The sequence below is a fragment of the Scomber japonicus genome, chromosome 24 (assembly GCF_027409825.1).
Source record: "Scomber japonicus isolate fScoJap1 chromosome 24, fScoJap1.pri, whole genome shotgun sequence".
NCBI lineage: Eukaryota > Metazoa > Chordata > Actinopteri > Scombriformes > Scombridae > Scomber > Scomber japonicus.
In genome coordinates this window covers 14,253,861-14,270,127 of record NC_070601.1, presented here as the reverse complement: position 1 = coordinate 14,270,127, position 16,267 = coordinate 14,253,861, and the positions used below count along the sequence as shown (strand labels likewise).

Below are 16,267 nucleotides of genomic sequence, written 5' to 3'. Positions count from 1 at the left end.
AACCCCCCTGCTCTTATGAACTGAACATTTAAATAGATAAATAGAGGAATACATGTGTAGAGATGCATTTAAAGACATAAACATGCCTAAAGTGTATTACTATATTATCACTAAAACTAATCTAATTATAAGTGAAATACATGGCTAAAGCAAATTAAGTCAAAATCAACACAAACACAATAAAGACATGCAGAAACTCACACTAGGGAATCATTAATATACAACTTGACTTAGAACTTGAATATGAATGTAATGTAAGCAGAACTTTAAATAGAATAGAAGCGTAGTTTGTTTGGTAGTAAATGTGAAAGATTCATGAATAATATCCAACATGAATACAAATACAGCCACAAAATTTGTAGATTCTTTTAAAACAAATACACAATTAATATTTAAACCAACATATAACAGTTTTCAGTACCAGGAGCACGTTAACCGCAGCTTGCTCCGTTAAATTTTTTTTTAAATAGCTTGTCATACTGGTGATTGCCATTAGATGGCGACCTACACAGTTGCCTAGATCACTTATAGCTAAGCTCAAACTTGCAGGAGAAGCTGGGGTAAAGATTTGCCCCCAATGTTTGCATCTGTGGGTTCCTAAATTGTGACTGGGGGGTCTTTCTGAGGACCTGAAAAGGCGAGGAAAAGGACAATTTTCAGGTCAATTTCATTAAAATTCATCCTCATTTTATTATCTGATTACCACTAAACCACATTTCTGCATCTTATATCATCTGCAACCAAAAATGTCCAAATATCAAACTTTTTTGGAGATATGACTCCTTGATAATTATTTTCAATTTCATCCATATATTATATCCATCTCAATAAATGAATAATGTCCAATATTAAAGACTGTCAATATATATATATAGTCAGAAATGCTCTTAAAGTAAACCTTGCCAACCTTCCCACACAAACTAGAAGCCCATAATAACCTTGTGGGCAATAATTGGAATTGAGGATTTTTTTTTCTTTTCTTTTTTCCTCCCTTTACCCTTTAGACGCATGCGCAGTGTGGATCGTACTGGTCAGTGTGAGAAGCAGCTGTTCAGGGCTGGTGAAATTCCAACATGGCAGTGGCTGTGGTCAGTGTTTCCTGCGTTAACTTGGGATGGTTTCAGCTCTCACGCAACCCGGCTTAACCTCGGCACCCCGATCATCAGCAGAACCCTTCCCCGGGATCGATGCGACTCTAACCCCTCACTTGAAAGGTCGACCTGTCGCTAAAAAAACAGGTAAGGAGGAAGGATCGTCCGGGGATCCGCTGCGTCTGCAATTAGACAGAGTGGTCAGAGCAGACACAGGCAAGGCAAGGCAAGGCAGCGCGTCTGCAGACTAGAGCAGCTTATATCACAATAATTCACATGCACTTTATCATTTTTGCAAGTTTTCAACCTATTGCATTGTGCGTGATTTGCTTGCGTGCGTCTTTTTTTTCTCTCCAAAAAATCTAAATATGATTTAGTCGGAGCGCACCTGCACCACGGTCAAATCGCAGAGGCTCGGACACGTAGGCTGCACTATAGATCCTCTGTTTGTGTGTGTGTGTGTGTGTGTGTGTGTGTGTGTGTATACTGCTGCATCTCAATAAAATAGAAGGAAATCACATAACTTGCATGCACACACACGCTTTTTACCCCCCCTCCTCTCCAGCCTTCATCCGGCTGCTGCTGCGGCGGCGACACGGTTACAACAAGTTGCCCCAATGCATGCGTGCAGAGAGCGGATACAGTGTGACCGCAGCATGCCTCTCTCTCTCTCTCTCCTTCTCTCTGTGCGTGTTTTTTAAAGGCATTTTAGGGCGTTATCAGCTGATTGAACTTAACTTTCCCTGCATCATTTTCCCACAAAATCAAGCTGAGACACACCAGTTGATTTGTGTGTGTGTGTGTGTGTGTGTGTGTGTGAGAGAGAGAGAGAGGTGTGTGTGTGTGTGTGTGTGTGTGTGTGTGTGTGTGTGTGTGTATCTCCATGTCCTCCTCCATCCAGCTCCGGGCTCCACTTTCTAATGAGATGCATGTAGGTTAGATGTCTCTCCTATTGAGTTGCTCTCTCTAAGACTTGGAAGGGCCCACCTTTCACACAGCTTGAAATCCGAGCAGTGCTGGACCACAAAAAAAAGAAAGAAAGGAAGAAAGAAAATAAGAAAAGAACAAGCTAGAAAAAAAGTGTTCCTGTTTGCAATGTAAAGCCTCTTTTTTTTCTTTTTTTCTTTTTATATAGAGGAGGGATTCCTACCTTCCTTTCCTTTTTCTCTCTCCACAAATTAATTCCAATGCTCTCATCTCCTCTTCCTCTCCCTGTTCCTCTTCCTCCTCTCCCTGTTCCAGCACGACATGATCAGCAGCAGCAGCGTCTATGGTAGGTGATTTATTTTATTCCTTCTCTCCAGCAACTTCTGCACTTCTTTTATTTCATTTTTCCATCCCTTCCACTTGTTATGAATGTATTAGAGGGTGTAATAATGCACAGATGAGTGAGGGGAGATTATGGGATGTTGTATTTATTTAAGTGTTAAAACAAGGAAACAATTTACTAGAACTGAGGAGCAACCCAGCTTGAATTTAAATTGTGTATTTAATAGTTTTTTAAAAAAGATATATATATATAAATTAAATCTGTACAATTGCAGGTGTCAAATTTAGATTTATTCTTAATTTTTATATTTTAATCATATTACAGAAATACTGCACATTTAACCCATTTTGCTCATAATTAACACATGTGCTGACTAGAAAGTGCTGCTTTGAAATTACACATGCCTTCATTTGCAGCTCTTATTACTATTATTATTTATTATAATCAAGATATTCAATTATAAATCTGCTCCGTTAATATTGTTCTTTAACTTTTATCATTAATAAACATGCAGATGAAAAAGATGACACGCACATACACACACACACACACACACACACTCGTATACACACTCACACACACAAGGCAGTGCAGAGTTTTCTGTATGAGCGTCAAATTGACTAATGGTTTAAATGATAGAAGTTGCATGTGATGTGTGATGTGATTGAGTCACAGTGAAGCAGGCCTGTATATATTAATGTTGATTTATTTCTCAGTTGCACTTTAGTTCATATTTCATGCTTGATTACCTTAAAGATGAATTCTATGATAATTATTCACATTATCTATATAGCGATTAATATCATACAGTTACAGCGTTAAGGAGCAAAACTTGCACCGATATTATAGGTTTTATAATGTTATAAGAAAAAAATATAAGGATGGATGCAGAGTGTCAATGTAGGAAAAGTACGTTGCTTTTTTTTTCTTCTTTTTTTTCTCTTCCTTCAAACCCGGCCCTCACCATTCACGCAGAACAATGGTGGATTGTTGAAATTGATAATAGCCATCCCACCCTGTTGCAAGTGAGATCCTCGGTGGATAGCTTTCTAATGAATAATCACGACCTGAGCTACAATGTACTTTCTGTACAAACACACACACACACACACACACACACACACACACACACACACACACACACACAGACTCTCACACACTCACTCTCACACGCACCAGAGGCTGAAGTTCCACAATTGCACATTCTTGGTTTTTGTAGCAGTTATTAGTGAGGACTCAACCTTTCACCTTTGATCTCTCTCGCTCTGCTCGCTCTCACACATTCAAGACTCACACACATACACATGCACACTAACACACACACACACTTATTTGCTTCACATCATGTGCTCCTTCCACAATTCTCCTGCTGATGCACTTGTGTGTGTGTGTGTGTGTGTGCGTGTCTAATACCTTGGGAACGCTTGCATGCTCATATGTGTCCTGACAATGTACTAAAGCGTGCATGTGGGTGTGTGTCCACGTTGTCAAACTTTAACAGCACTGCAAATATCACAGGATGACAACGCTTCTTTTTCTAGAGCCTCAGGTGTCATTTTTTATCATTTCGAACCATCTAAAAATCACACACGCACATATACAGGTGTGTATTTATTGAAATCGCACACTTAAAAAAATCCACATTTTCTGCTGCTGTTTTTTTTATCTTAATTTAACACCTGACTTGTTTTTAATTGCACTTGTGTTTCTAAGTCGCAGTATATGTTTTTTATTAGAGATATCGGCAGGTCAGGCCTCGAGAGAATTAACTTCTCATGTGGGCATATGGGGACTAACTGGGTGTGTGAAATTTAAGTTTTTGTGTGTGTGCAGGAACACAGGCGGACCCAGCCGTGTATGGATTGTGTGTACGTGTGTGTGTGTGTAATGTAAATAATGTAGCTACTCAGCGGTTTGTTTATTCCTCTAAGTCTATTTGTTTGCTGTAGTCCTCAGCTTAAGATCCGTCCTCTGCATCCGCTGTCTGTGCGTGTTGCAGTGACAGTAGCAATAATCCCCCTCATTATACACATAACGTATCGCCTCACATCTCCGGCAGCCCCCCCCGATATGGCTAATAGGGACAGAGAAAGGCGAGATAATAGGAAGAGAAGAGAAACTGCTTTACAAACAGGGACCCTTTTACTCTGCCTCTCCTCCACTTTATTTATCTAAATACGGACTTTCCTCCAAATGAATAGAGAGCCGGTGTTGCCGCGAGGGTGGCTAAGCTACTCCCAGTGGGGCCGTATAAATAAATTATCCTGACACTTTCTATCAGTCTGTAATGTTTACCATTAAAAGCTGTTTTACCATCCCGGAGCCACCGGCGTGCGATCCAACCCCCCCTTCTCCCCCTCCCTCCTTCCCCCTGTGGGATTTCTGCCAGATGTAAAGGCGATGTGGGGAAATATTGTGCTTTTTTGTTTTTTTTACTTTTGTTTCTCGACACACACATTCACAGAGAGAGAGAAATCGAGAGAGAGACATTTGTTAGTCTTCTTCTCCGCCGCCACCGCGTCCATATCAGTGGATTTCTCCTGTCTGTGCGCTCCTGACAAAGGGCCCCTTCAAACGAGATCCAGGCAGGGTTGTCATCTTTTAGCAAATATGTTAAGTGTTATCTTTTGTGCTCTCGGCTCGCCGCGCCGAGCTCGGACCCCATGGGAGCCCGGCGCATGCAAATAGAACAAATCCCTCTCGGACCTGTCTGTCTGTTTCACTCTCTCCATCTCTCTCTCTCTCTCTCCTTCAGTTTTCTCATCTTTCTCGCTCCCCCTCCCTCCTTCTTTTTCTTTCTCCACGTTTGCCCGACAGTGCGTCAGCCCGTCTTGTCTCCTTGCTCTCTCATCTATTTCACTCTTTGTCCACTTATTCCCCCCACCACCACCCTCCCCTCCTCCTCCTCTTCCTCCCTCCTTCTCTCTCTCTCTCTCTCTCTCCCAGAAGACAGTGCTCGGGCGTGTGTGTCAGCTAACTGTAGCAAAGGCTGTGTAGTCTTTGTGTGTTTCTCTGCGTGCTCGCTGACAGCCCCTCCTCGCTGATCTAAGTTCCTCTCCCGGAGACGGCAGGCAGCTGTCGGTAGCGCCCGCTGCCCGAGACGCGTTTTTTTTTTTTTTTCGCCGTAGATGAGCGGACGCCAGTTCCTTAAAATCCTTGACACCCTGATCCACTCAACCAACACCACTACCCCACCCCACCTCCTCCTCCTTTTCAGAATTGGTGGAAGCTCACTGGTTGTTTTTTCCTCTTTCAAATGTGGGTTTTGGGATTTTTTTTTTAAGAGGGGGCAGTGTTGCTGTGACTGACAGTTACTGGTTGATGGATTTTTTTCTTCCATGTTGCAATTGAAGCCGACCTTTTTCCTCACACACACACACACACACACACACACACACGCATTCAACTCAGCTCTATATTCATTCTCATCTGCCCTAAAGTCTTTCTCCCAGTGCTGACTGGTTATTATCCAGTCAAAATCTGATGGCTGTACTTAAAGTGATGGGTATCCACACACTCAGGGGTGGAGTAATAACCCTGTCATGTCTAATACCAATATAATGCCTCACTGTGATATGCACTGTAACGCTCAGATCAGCTGTGCTTGATCAGGTTTCTCTGAACTGGTGAGTTAAGAAATCAGAGAATATCTCAAATAAAGTGTAATCTGGAGTAGAATTCTAATATTTTCAAGTTAAAAATGTGAAATAAATGACTTTATATTGAAGTGAAAATAAAAAGATGGGTGTCATCAGTGGTTTTGAGGCAGCTTCGGGGTCAACTCAGGTCCCAAACTGATCTGAGATCGGCATCACCAAAATTTCCCCCTCTTATTTCCCATCCTTGAACAGACATCACGCCAAATTCATTTCCATGTTAATTCCAGCATTAAAAGCATTATCTCGCTTTCTTTGAACTCCGAACCCCCCCCCCAAAAAAAAAATGTTTGAAGTTTCTTCTTTTTATGTAATGCATCATTTTCATAGGTTTAATCAAATCAAAGCTGTAGTTTTTTTTTCTCCACACTCTCCATCCCCTCCTACCTTCTTTTGCAATCCGCTGCCCCCTTTTCTGAATTTTAAACAGACCCTCGCTCACCTCCCTTTACTCTTCACCAGCAATCTCCACCACCCATGGCCCGGATTCTCTGGCAGATATTAAAACATTCATCGTGCGGAAGCGTTAAATATGCTAAGGACTTATTAAAAAAAAAAAATCTAACTTCCACTTTGGAATATTCCGCACCATTAGACCTCAATAGACATGGCGGCATACAGCTTATCCTTTACATTGTGCCTTCAAATGAGAAGGCGCCGTTTCTAATTAGGTTATTGCCATGGAAGTCTTAAGTTAAATTGTGCATTGATATGCGGAGCAGCTCGCCACTCATTTGGCCCGCCGATGGAGGAGAACCGCGCCGACAAGAGCCCCCCCCCTCCCTCCCTCCCCTCCTCCTCACAGGGGCCAGAGAAAATGACAGCTAGGAGAGAGGAAGGATCTGACTGTAATCTCTCGCCGCCGCTGCTCTTCTATTTCTCTTTTGGCTCTGGCTGGATGATCTGATTTTGTTAACAGCGAGCCTTGGCTAGATAGTGGCCGTCTGCCGCCCCTCCACACCCACCCCCCCACCCCCCCCCCCAACCCCTCCTCTGCAGCTCTCTCAGTTTTGAACGTCTTGATTAGCGAGGCATCTTTCGCACGGCGCGACGGCAAGTAAGTCGGGCACTTTTGTCTGCGAGGCGGCAAAGGTGTGCATGCGTGCTAATGAACAATGGCTCATTGGGCGAGAGGGAGAATGTGTGTGTGTGTGTGTGTGTGTGTATGAGAGAGAGTGTGTGTTTGAGCTTGGCAGGCTGCCAGGGGATGGACACAAAGGATGTTGAGTGGCTGGGCGTGTGGCACAGCATCACTGAGCTGCCTGTGGCCCCTGGGAGATGGACACAAACTGGGAGCGAGAGTAAAAAAAAAAAACCCAAAAAAACAACTGCTATCATTAAATAGCTTTAAAATTTTGCGGCGGACATTGTTTCACTCACATGTGCGCTTAAGTGAAACGTGCCAAGTGGCGCCGTGCCTCGAATGAAGCCCGCAACTAACGATAAATTTCATTATCGGTACTGTCAACGAGCCTGCAGAGAATTCGATAACTGTCCGTCACAGTTTGAGTCCAAGGTGATGTCTTTAGATATCTTATTTTTTGTCTAACTAACACTCCCAAACCCCCAAAAATGGTCACTTTACAATGATATAAAACAGAGAAAAGCAGCACCTCCTCACATCGGAGAAGCTGGAACCAGAAAGTGACGTATTTCTGCTCAATAATCACTCATTATTAGTGTTGATTGACGAATCGTTTCACCTAGAATCAACATCATTTGTTCATGTATGCCGGCCTGCTGGGGAGGAAGTGTTTGTTTTCTTACCTGTGATTGTGTTTGTGCACTCTTGTACTGTAAATGTGTATGTGTGTGTGTGTGTGTGGGACAAGTTTCCCCTCTGCAAGTGGGCGCGAGAGCATTAGGATGTTGCTTGTACGACTCAGTTGGCAGGATGGACACATGTGGTAGATTGCTAATGATAGCATGCAACGTATAATGAGATCCTGCTCTCCGTCTGTCTCCTCTACCTGGCATCATGCATTAACCATACAAGAGGAAGAGGAGGCACGCATGGTATTGACTTTTGAGTGGGTGTCTGCTTGTCCGTTGTAGGTTTTGTTTAGCACTCAGAGGTCAGCATGGCTGCAAGCGCTGCACATTTATAACAAGTGTTTTTTCCCCCAAAAAAAGAAAAGAAATTACGGCAGGAGCGCCTTTTTTTTGTAAGGGAGGGAATCTCTCCTCATCTGCACCTCTTGAGCTCTGCTAAATGGTTGTAAATTGATTTTGGACGCGCCGCAATGTGTACGCTTAACAAGCCAAATAGGTTGAGTTTATGGGTTAGTTTGTGTTATACGTGCTCAGAAGATTATTCTATTAATGTATTCCACATTCTCATAATCCCCACTGTATGTTGTGTGTGTGTATGTGTGTGTATGTGTGAAGGAGGGAGACATTGGCAGCAGTCCATCTTCTTGCCCAGTAACATATATTTATCCTCTTCACTACACAATCCTCTAGGCTGCTCAAATCCCCCAGGGGGTCCCAATGACATGCTTGCTAATGTGTGCTTTGGAAACGGAGTGCTATTGTATCCCCTAAATCTCACAAAGCACTGTATGATTTGCCCATTGTCGCTAAATCGCTTTGCTTGTGCCAAGTACTTGCATCTCACAGAGGCTTAATGCTTTGAGGGTTTCAGGGACAGCTTCGAGTTCCCCTTTTGTTGATTTCGGGGAAAACTGCCAAGACTGCTGCGCTGAATATTGTTTTGAGTACGGAGGAGGGAGGGGAAGAAGGGCCATTGCCAAGCGACTCCATTGAGCCCTGTGAATGGGCCATTCATATTTAGGAGAATCACCCAGATGCCATATTGTTGGCTCAACAACGCTAAATATTCTCCAACAAGGATGGGATTGTAACAGCTTTTTGAATTGTGTAAGTGTGGAAAAGGACATTGGGAAAGAGGGGGTAAAAAAAAGAGAAGTGTACAGCCTTCAGTCACCCTCCTTGTGTGGCGGATAGTAAAACAAAGACGAGAACTGTGACATGATAGGGTTCTCATTTTGCCCCAAAATGTTTTATTTATATTTGAGGTCAGGCAAGAATTGAAGTATTTGTGAGTCAAAATAGTCCTGACAGTGGAGCGTGATGTGTGTGTTCACTTCATTGTGCATTATTCTGTAGGAAATTAAAAATATCAGTCAGGTAGGAGTCACATTTGAACTTTTAACCTAAATCAATTTGATATTTTACACTTTTTTAATGGGTTCAAACTTTGGTAATTCTATATACTTACATCTGACTACAACTACATTACAGTGTGTCATAAAGCCTTTGTTAATTGTTTAGATGCTTGCTTAATGTGGTTCTTCATACTATATAGAAAGAAATAAAGAAATAAAATGACTAATTTTCATTACTAATAATTTTAAATCTGATAAAAATGACCTTATGTATTGTATTTAGTGTTGATATATTTTGGTATAAGCAGTTTTTAGTTTTTGGTTTCGAAACTGTAAGTAAGTTTCGAGCCTTCAGAAGGTTACAGTCTGAAGTGCAAATCTAAAAAGAAGCATTATAATATCACTAAGCTCATCATTCATAGGCCGACAGATGTCTCTGATGGAAAGCAGAGTGTGGCGCTTGGTGTGGCAGCCTCAGGACAGCAGGTACTGGTGGGATTGGATCCCAGGCCAGCAGGAGTGAACAGTACGTGGCTGCTGAGCCCCACAAAAATCCCCCCTCGGAGCACACAGAGCTCTATGAATGTCCGGCCGCGCTCAACAACCTTCAAACTGTCGCTGTAAGCAGCCAAACTCTTGTCCCTGCGCCGTTGGAAGGGTCTAAGACAGGACTTAGCAAAATGTCATTGTGGTCTTTTATGTCATGCATGCACTGAGTATTAATCACGACTGGATCTGCGCCTGAGAGGCTGATCAAATTTATTGTTTGGCTGCACGGGACAGTAATGGGTGTTTAATTACTCAATAAAAGCCCTTTTATAGATTCTCAGGCCTCCTGTGTGTTGAGCAAATGGTATTGATCTGTCTCCGGGCTGCAACATGATAGCCTGTGAAGGAGAATTAGAGCCGTTAGCCTGCTAGCGCTTTCTCATTCATTAGCTGCATTAGCCAGAGGGTGGTTAAGACGTAGCATCATTGTTAATACCAAAGTCTCAGAGGTTTTTGTGTCTGCCTGGTGTTGTAAAGCTCCGTGCACCTCATTTACACAAATATGGATTAGATGAGCAATGAATAACATTGACCAGTGTGGAAAGTGTTTCCATAAGAGTCTCCAGGAGAGTCGTTTCTCTTTTTAAATATTTCCCTCAGTGCAGTTTGTCAGTGGACTAACGGCAGTATAATCCACAGGACTAAATTTGACAACGCCCTTAGTCGAGTTGTGAGCTGTATTAGTCGGGCTACCATCTCGACGGCATGTTTAATCCCACTTCTTCCCCACCTTCTAATCTGTAATCTGACGGCTCTTCCTCCTCCTATCCTAATTCTGGATATCTGTCCTCCTGCTCACAGCATGGTCTGGAAAGCAACTCTGAAAAGGAGGAAAAGGCTGAATGATAATGACAGTCAGTCTCACCCTGTCTCCTGTACATGTAAGCATACATGTAGAGTGTTTATATCCAGGCCTGCGCAGTGACCACTCTCTTTTTTTTCTCTGCCTAACTGCATCTGCCTTGCATCCATTGTTCTTTTATGTTCAGAGCATATTGCTGCCTCTGTGAACCAGCTCCACTCTCTCTTGATGCACAGCAAAACCACTGCAATATCTCCCTTGATGTGTCTATATCAAATGAATGTGGCCTATTACAGACGTGGTGGAGTCAGTTGGGTGGCTTTGTGGACAAAAAAAGGGCCTGCAAGGAACCATGAAAGAGACATTGTCCAATATGGACCATACAGTTCTTTTGTAGATAAATGGATTTTCATGCTTATCAACTCGGACACTGACATGAGTGAAAACTGTGGAGAATGTGGAATTATTCTCACTCCTCGGCCGTACACACGGACAACTGTAGTTTGAAGTGTGTGTGGTCTCTTGTTGTCCCGCCGCAAGGTTTTTTTTTGAGGGTGTAACAGTGAATTTGGCAAAATATGCCCTGATAATGTCACAAATCTACATCGAGCAAGGAGCCAATTGTAGGCAAAAACATATGAGAAACATTTACCGTACGGATGTGCATATTGTGACCTTATCTCTCCCAAATGTCAGCAAAGAAAACAAGTTTAGTTTGACCATCATATTTTACATGAATACTTTTTTTCTGGCCAATGTGGATGAAACCGATACAATAATATACATCAAAATATGATTGCAATAAGGTATTCTAGTTTTTGTAGTTTTTACAGTTTGAACAAGTGTAAAAAATCACAACATCCCAAATTTTAATCTTAATATATATAATTAACAGTGGTTTAACAAGCTGAACCAAAAGAATGTTTAACCTGGTGACTGTTGCTTTCTCTGGATATAATGACTAGAACAAACTCACTCAGCTGTAGCTAACGTTGACTCTGGTAAAACAACAAAAAAGAAACTCTTGGCTTTTGTCTGGTTAATTAGCTCGTTTGCACACTGGTGTCTTGATTGGTAATGGAAGAAGAAACTGTACTCTTAATCAATTTTGATGTTTGGAAAAATAAGGAATGGACTTTGTCCTTTTGCTGTTCATAAAAGACTTGTACATGAAGTGCCCAGCTAGGTTGATAGTTGTTGAGTGCACATGATAGACAGATGGTGAAAAGAGTTGTTTGAATCTCTACTTAAACTCTAAGTATATTGTATCTTTGTTTTAAGCTCATCACATCAACGTTTTAGACTGGTGACTTCCAGGGTTCAGGGCTGTGACGCATTTTAGCGGTAACGTTAGCTTAAACACCAACAGCGCTGTCAGCTCAGCTGTCTGACATCAAAATATTGTCAAACATAACATACCAGCAATTTGTCATTATTGCCAAACCCTGACAATTTAACTATTAATACAATTTGTGAAATTTATAATTAAATTGAAACACTTGTCATATGACTAGTAGCTTATGCAAACAGCAACATCATTATATTAGCTGATTCAATTAACGTTGAACAAGATGTTTTTGTCATTAAGCTTGGTGTAGTCACTTTAATAATAGTATGTAGACCATAAATACAGGCCTGTAGTTTAATCTATAGAAAAGAAAGCACAATTTATATATACACATATATATATATACAGTCAAGCCCGAAATGATTCATACCCCTTTTGGACATGCCACTTTTTGTTCAAATGTAAATAAAAGCTGACTGAAATATTTTTTTTACCACAATGATGCCTTTTGTACATCGTCTTTTTATCTTCTTGGAGACGCCTGTGTCACTTCCGGTCAAAATCAACTTGCTGGTTGAATAAAAGTAACTTTAAGTCAAAATTTGCCAGGGGTATGAATAATTTCGGGCTTGACTGTATATATATGCAATGTGGTCAGGAAAATTGCTTTAGATGTTTTCCACAAAAAGTTCAGCATTATGTTTTTCTTCATATGTAGAACAAACAGTATTTAACCAAATTGGTCAATTTTTGATTACAATTTGTTTAGAATCACAGACAGTGAAATATTAATTATGAACATGATAATATCTAATAGTAACATTACAATCCCATCCAAAGCTGACAGATTATGTCATCATTCATATAATATAAATAAAAAATGGCAGTTGAACATTGTTACCTGACGGCAACAATATGCAAGTAGAGAATTAACTCAAACAGACGTACACCAGCCGGCTTGTTTCATGTTGTAATCCCAGCCACAAGTGTACATATGCAAGCATGCCCATAGACACACACACACATTAAACCCTGTTCACATTCCACTGCCTGTGGGGCGCGAATGAGAAGCGATGTCTACTCGATGCGGAGCCAGTGATCTAGGTAATCTGCCTGTGCTGTGGGACAGGTCTATTGGTCCACAAATCAATTGGCTTCATGTCCGTGCCATTAGGCTAACATGGCGTTGCTGAGGCGCTGAGAGCGGTAAACAGACTGTTTAATTCCCCTGGACACCAGCCAGGTGGACACTCCTCCTCCTCCTGCTTCTTCCTGATCCCTCTGTTTTATCCCCCCCCCACACCTCCTCTCATTCTATCGTCCTCTTACATTCCTTCCTTCTCACCACTTCAGTCAATGCGGTTATTCTCAGTGGACGAGTGCTTACAGGAATATTGCTTGGAGGGATTGTGTGTGTGTGTGTGTGTGTGTGTGTGTGTGTGTGTGTGTGTGTGTGTGTGTGTGTGTGTGTGTGTATAAAGAGGAGAGATTTTGGCCAATGAACCCTTGTTGTGCTCTGTCCTCCAGTACTGTGTCTATACTGAGTAAGTGATCCCTTGGGATGCAGTACACACATCCAGCATCCCTCCCTATCTCTCTCTATCTTCTTTCTTTCTCTCTCTGTATGTTTGTCTCAGTCTTTGTTTCTCTCTCTCTGTATATCTATTTCCCATTCTGTTTATTGCTTATGTCTCTATCTGTATTTCTCCTATGCATCCCCCCTCCCATTTTCTCTCTTTCACCAGACAGAAGCAGCAAACAAGTACAGTAATATGAGGCTGCATCAAAAACAACCCCCCCACCCCCTGCACACACATTAGAAAAATGGACATTTATGTCCAGGCAGCGTTAAGTTAACCACTTCCTCTTTTGCACAGCTACACCAAATAAAACAACACCCCCGTCCTCCTGGCTTTTGGTCTCCCTATATGGACGCGACTAATGACTTAGCTTGTATAACGTCAGCAATTCAATTTATCCACTTCACTGTCGCACCGGGCACCCTGTTTTGTGCGAGTCTTTGTGCTACAGTATGGTAATTGAGCCAGTGTGTCTTGACAGATGAGTGTTGTTGGCAGTATCACTGTTGTGTGTCTCATTTCCTGCACGCTGTTGCAGATTGACTGATAAGATAAGAGGCCCGTAGCCACGTCTGAGAGATTCGGCGCAACTAACAACCTGATGAACGGCAGCGCTAAAGCCGTGATTAAGCCGCGGGGAAGCTGTGCTGGCTCAGGCACTCGCAGGGAAATCTGGGGCCAACAAAGTGTGACATGTACAGAATGAGAACACAATCTCCTCATGGTTGTAAGAAAGTGATTCAACTTAAATGCACATTATTTGAAGTACTGTTGGCCAGTAAACCATCATAAATGACACACTAAAGAAATCTGTGCTTGGGTTGCAGATTTGCCCATAGCACCAGAACGCTTTACTGTTGCTAGGAGACGTTGAAACCCTCTGACACATCTGGTCAGCTGTTAGTACAACTTGTTGACAAGGGCTGGAGCATCCACAACAGCATGATAATGTTTACTAAATGAAACCATCTATAGACATAATGTCGGTCAGTTTTTCAGTTGCTGAAGGCGTGCAGGCACTGTAGGGCTGTAGCAGGGGAATATGGTTTCATAAGGAGGAATTGGAAGTTTTGAGGTTGAAGAGTGTTTAAAAAAATACTGAATAAGTTAAACATTCAGTTATTAGCAACAGGCCTAAAATAGGCATTACCACAAGAAATTGATATATCATGACAAATACAGCAACTTCCCAAAATGAAAATATAATGGCCTGAATTTCAGGCTGTTCCGTTGGCCCTTCGTTCCTCAGCCTTGACTCATCTCCCTCCTGGGACCTCTGTGGTGGAATGACATTCCTCTTCCAACAGAGTCTCTCCTTATCTTATGTCACAACTCATCTCTTCAATAAATACTTCTTGCCCTTTTCTCCCTGAAGAATCACATCCTTTTTATTATTCTTCTACCTTTCTACCCAATCATATTCCCATCGTCCTTATGGAGTTGAAGATTTTAATCTCCCTGGTTCTCACACTGTTGTCTGGATCAAAACCATGCTTTTGTTGAATCATGTGATGGAAAAACCAGACAAACCGACGAGAAAAATCGGTACCACAACAGAGCAGTGCCTGTCTGAACAGGAAATGGGTTAGTTCTTAAAACTGGATCGTCATTTGTCTTTTGGAGACACAGTATCTTGGTTTTTGTCCAGATGACAAACAAGTACAGATCTTGTGTTTGTCTCAGGCTTGGAGCTGAGCCCCACAGTAATAAAGCTGTAATTATTTATTTAGTACGAGTGAAAACAAGACTTTCTAGCTGCTGCAGCTGTGAGAAAATTTGCACAGAAAATATGTGAAAGTACATTAAATTGCCAACACATACACACAAACATACACATCCACACTGATATCAAGGTCCTGGTTTTCTCACTCTAAATCAGGCACAACTGGAGGGTAAATTTCTAATTTTCTCTTCACAGCTTTAGTGGCTTTGGGTAGGAGTGTGGTAGTTAATTTTGATAGTGTCTATAATGAATTTTGTATTACTACTTAACAACATATTGTCAATTGATGTACTTAGTGTTTCTGCTGAAGATGTAAGGTTGTCAAAGCAAAATGTTATTTCTCACGAAGAAATGTTGTTGACCCTCCAGGACATCCAAAAAATGTACAAAATTTACTGATGACAGCTACTGTACAAATACTGGCCTCTTAATCCAACAGTGACAAACTACTGGTGGGTCACATCTCAAGTTCAAGACTGACTGGAATGTCCAGATTTGTATCACACATTTGACATTTTCATCAGCAGTACTGTAGTGTAAGCAGCTGAATGAACCAAATTGTTACTTGGGGCAAGTGAAATGACGTCCGCTGGCTCCCCGGCCTTAGTCATCACATCTGAGAATGTTAAACCATTCAGAAGACATGTCTCAAATGTTACTCCTACTTAAGTGTAGCTACTTCTAAAGATGATTTGATATTCCAGAAATAACTGCTTTTCAATAGCTTCTCAACCACAATACAGGAAATTGTCTAGTTTGAATTTTTCACAAATGCAGATGTTTCTACAGCTAATAATAAACACCATTAGCGACTTCATTCGCTTTCTACTTTATAGTATGAGATCACTTTTTCAACAACAACAAAAGTTTGAACAAATGTAAGCACATATAATATTTGCTTGAATAAAGGAGAAAGCAACCAACTCGTAATTGTTGTGCCTCACTAGAGTGACAAGCTAACGTTACTGTATGGACAGTCAAGTTTAATGAATTTGGCATGTATCACCTCTGGTTTTGAATACAAAATGTTTCCTCACATTACTCCTTGGATGATTTGCTTTCATGATTATGTGTATAGCTAAAAAAAAAATTGCACAGCTTGATAGTTTCCCCCCTTTTGCGCTAGCTAAAAGAACAACAGTAGCCTAGTATCAGGTATATACGCTGAGTTTTACGGACT

General features: G+C 41.6%; 1 protein-coding gene across 1 annotated transcript in view; it reads left to right on the top strand.

The window, feature by feature from the left end:
- Window positions 1-1,114: 1,114 nt before the first annotated feature.
- The window catches only part of LOC128354377 (fidgetin-like), a 32,740-nt gene continuing 17,587 nt past the window's right edge, over window positions 1,115-16,267 (top strand). The window contains exon 1 of the mRNA XM_053314613.1: window positions 1,115-1,238. Coding sequence (XP_053170588.1) covers window positions 1,115-1,238 — 124 coding nt within the window. The remainder of the gene's footprint in view (window positions 1,239-16,267) is intronic.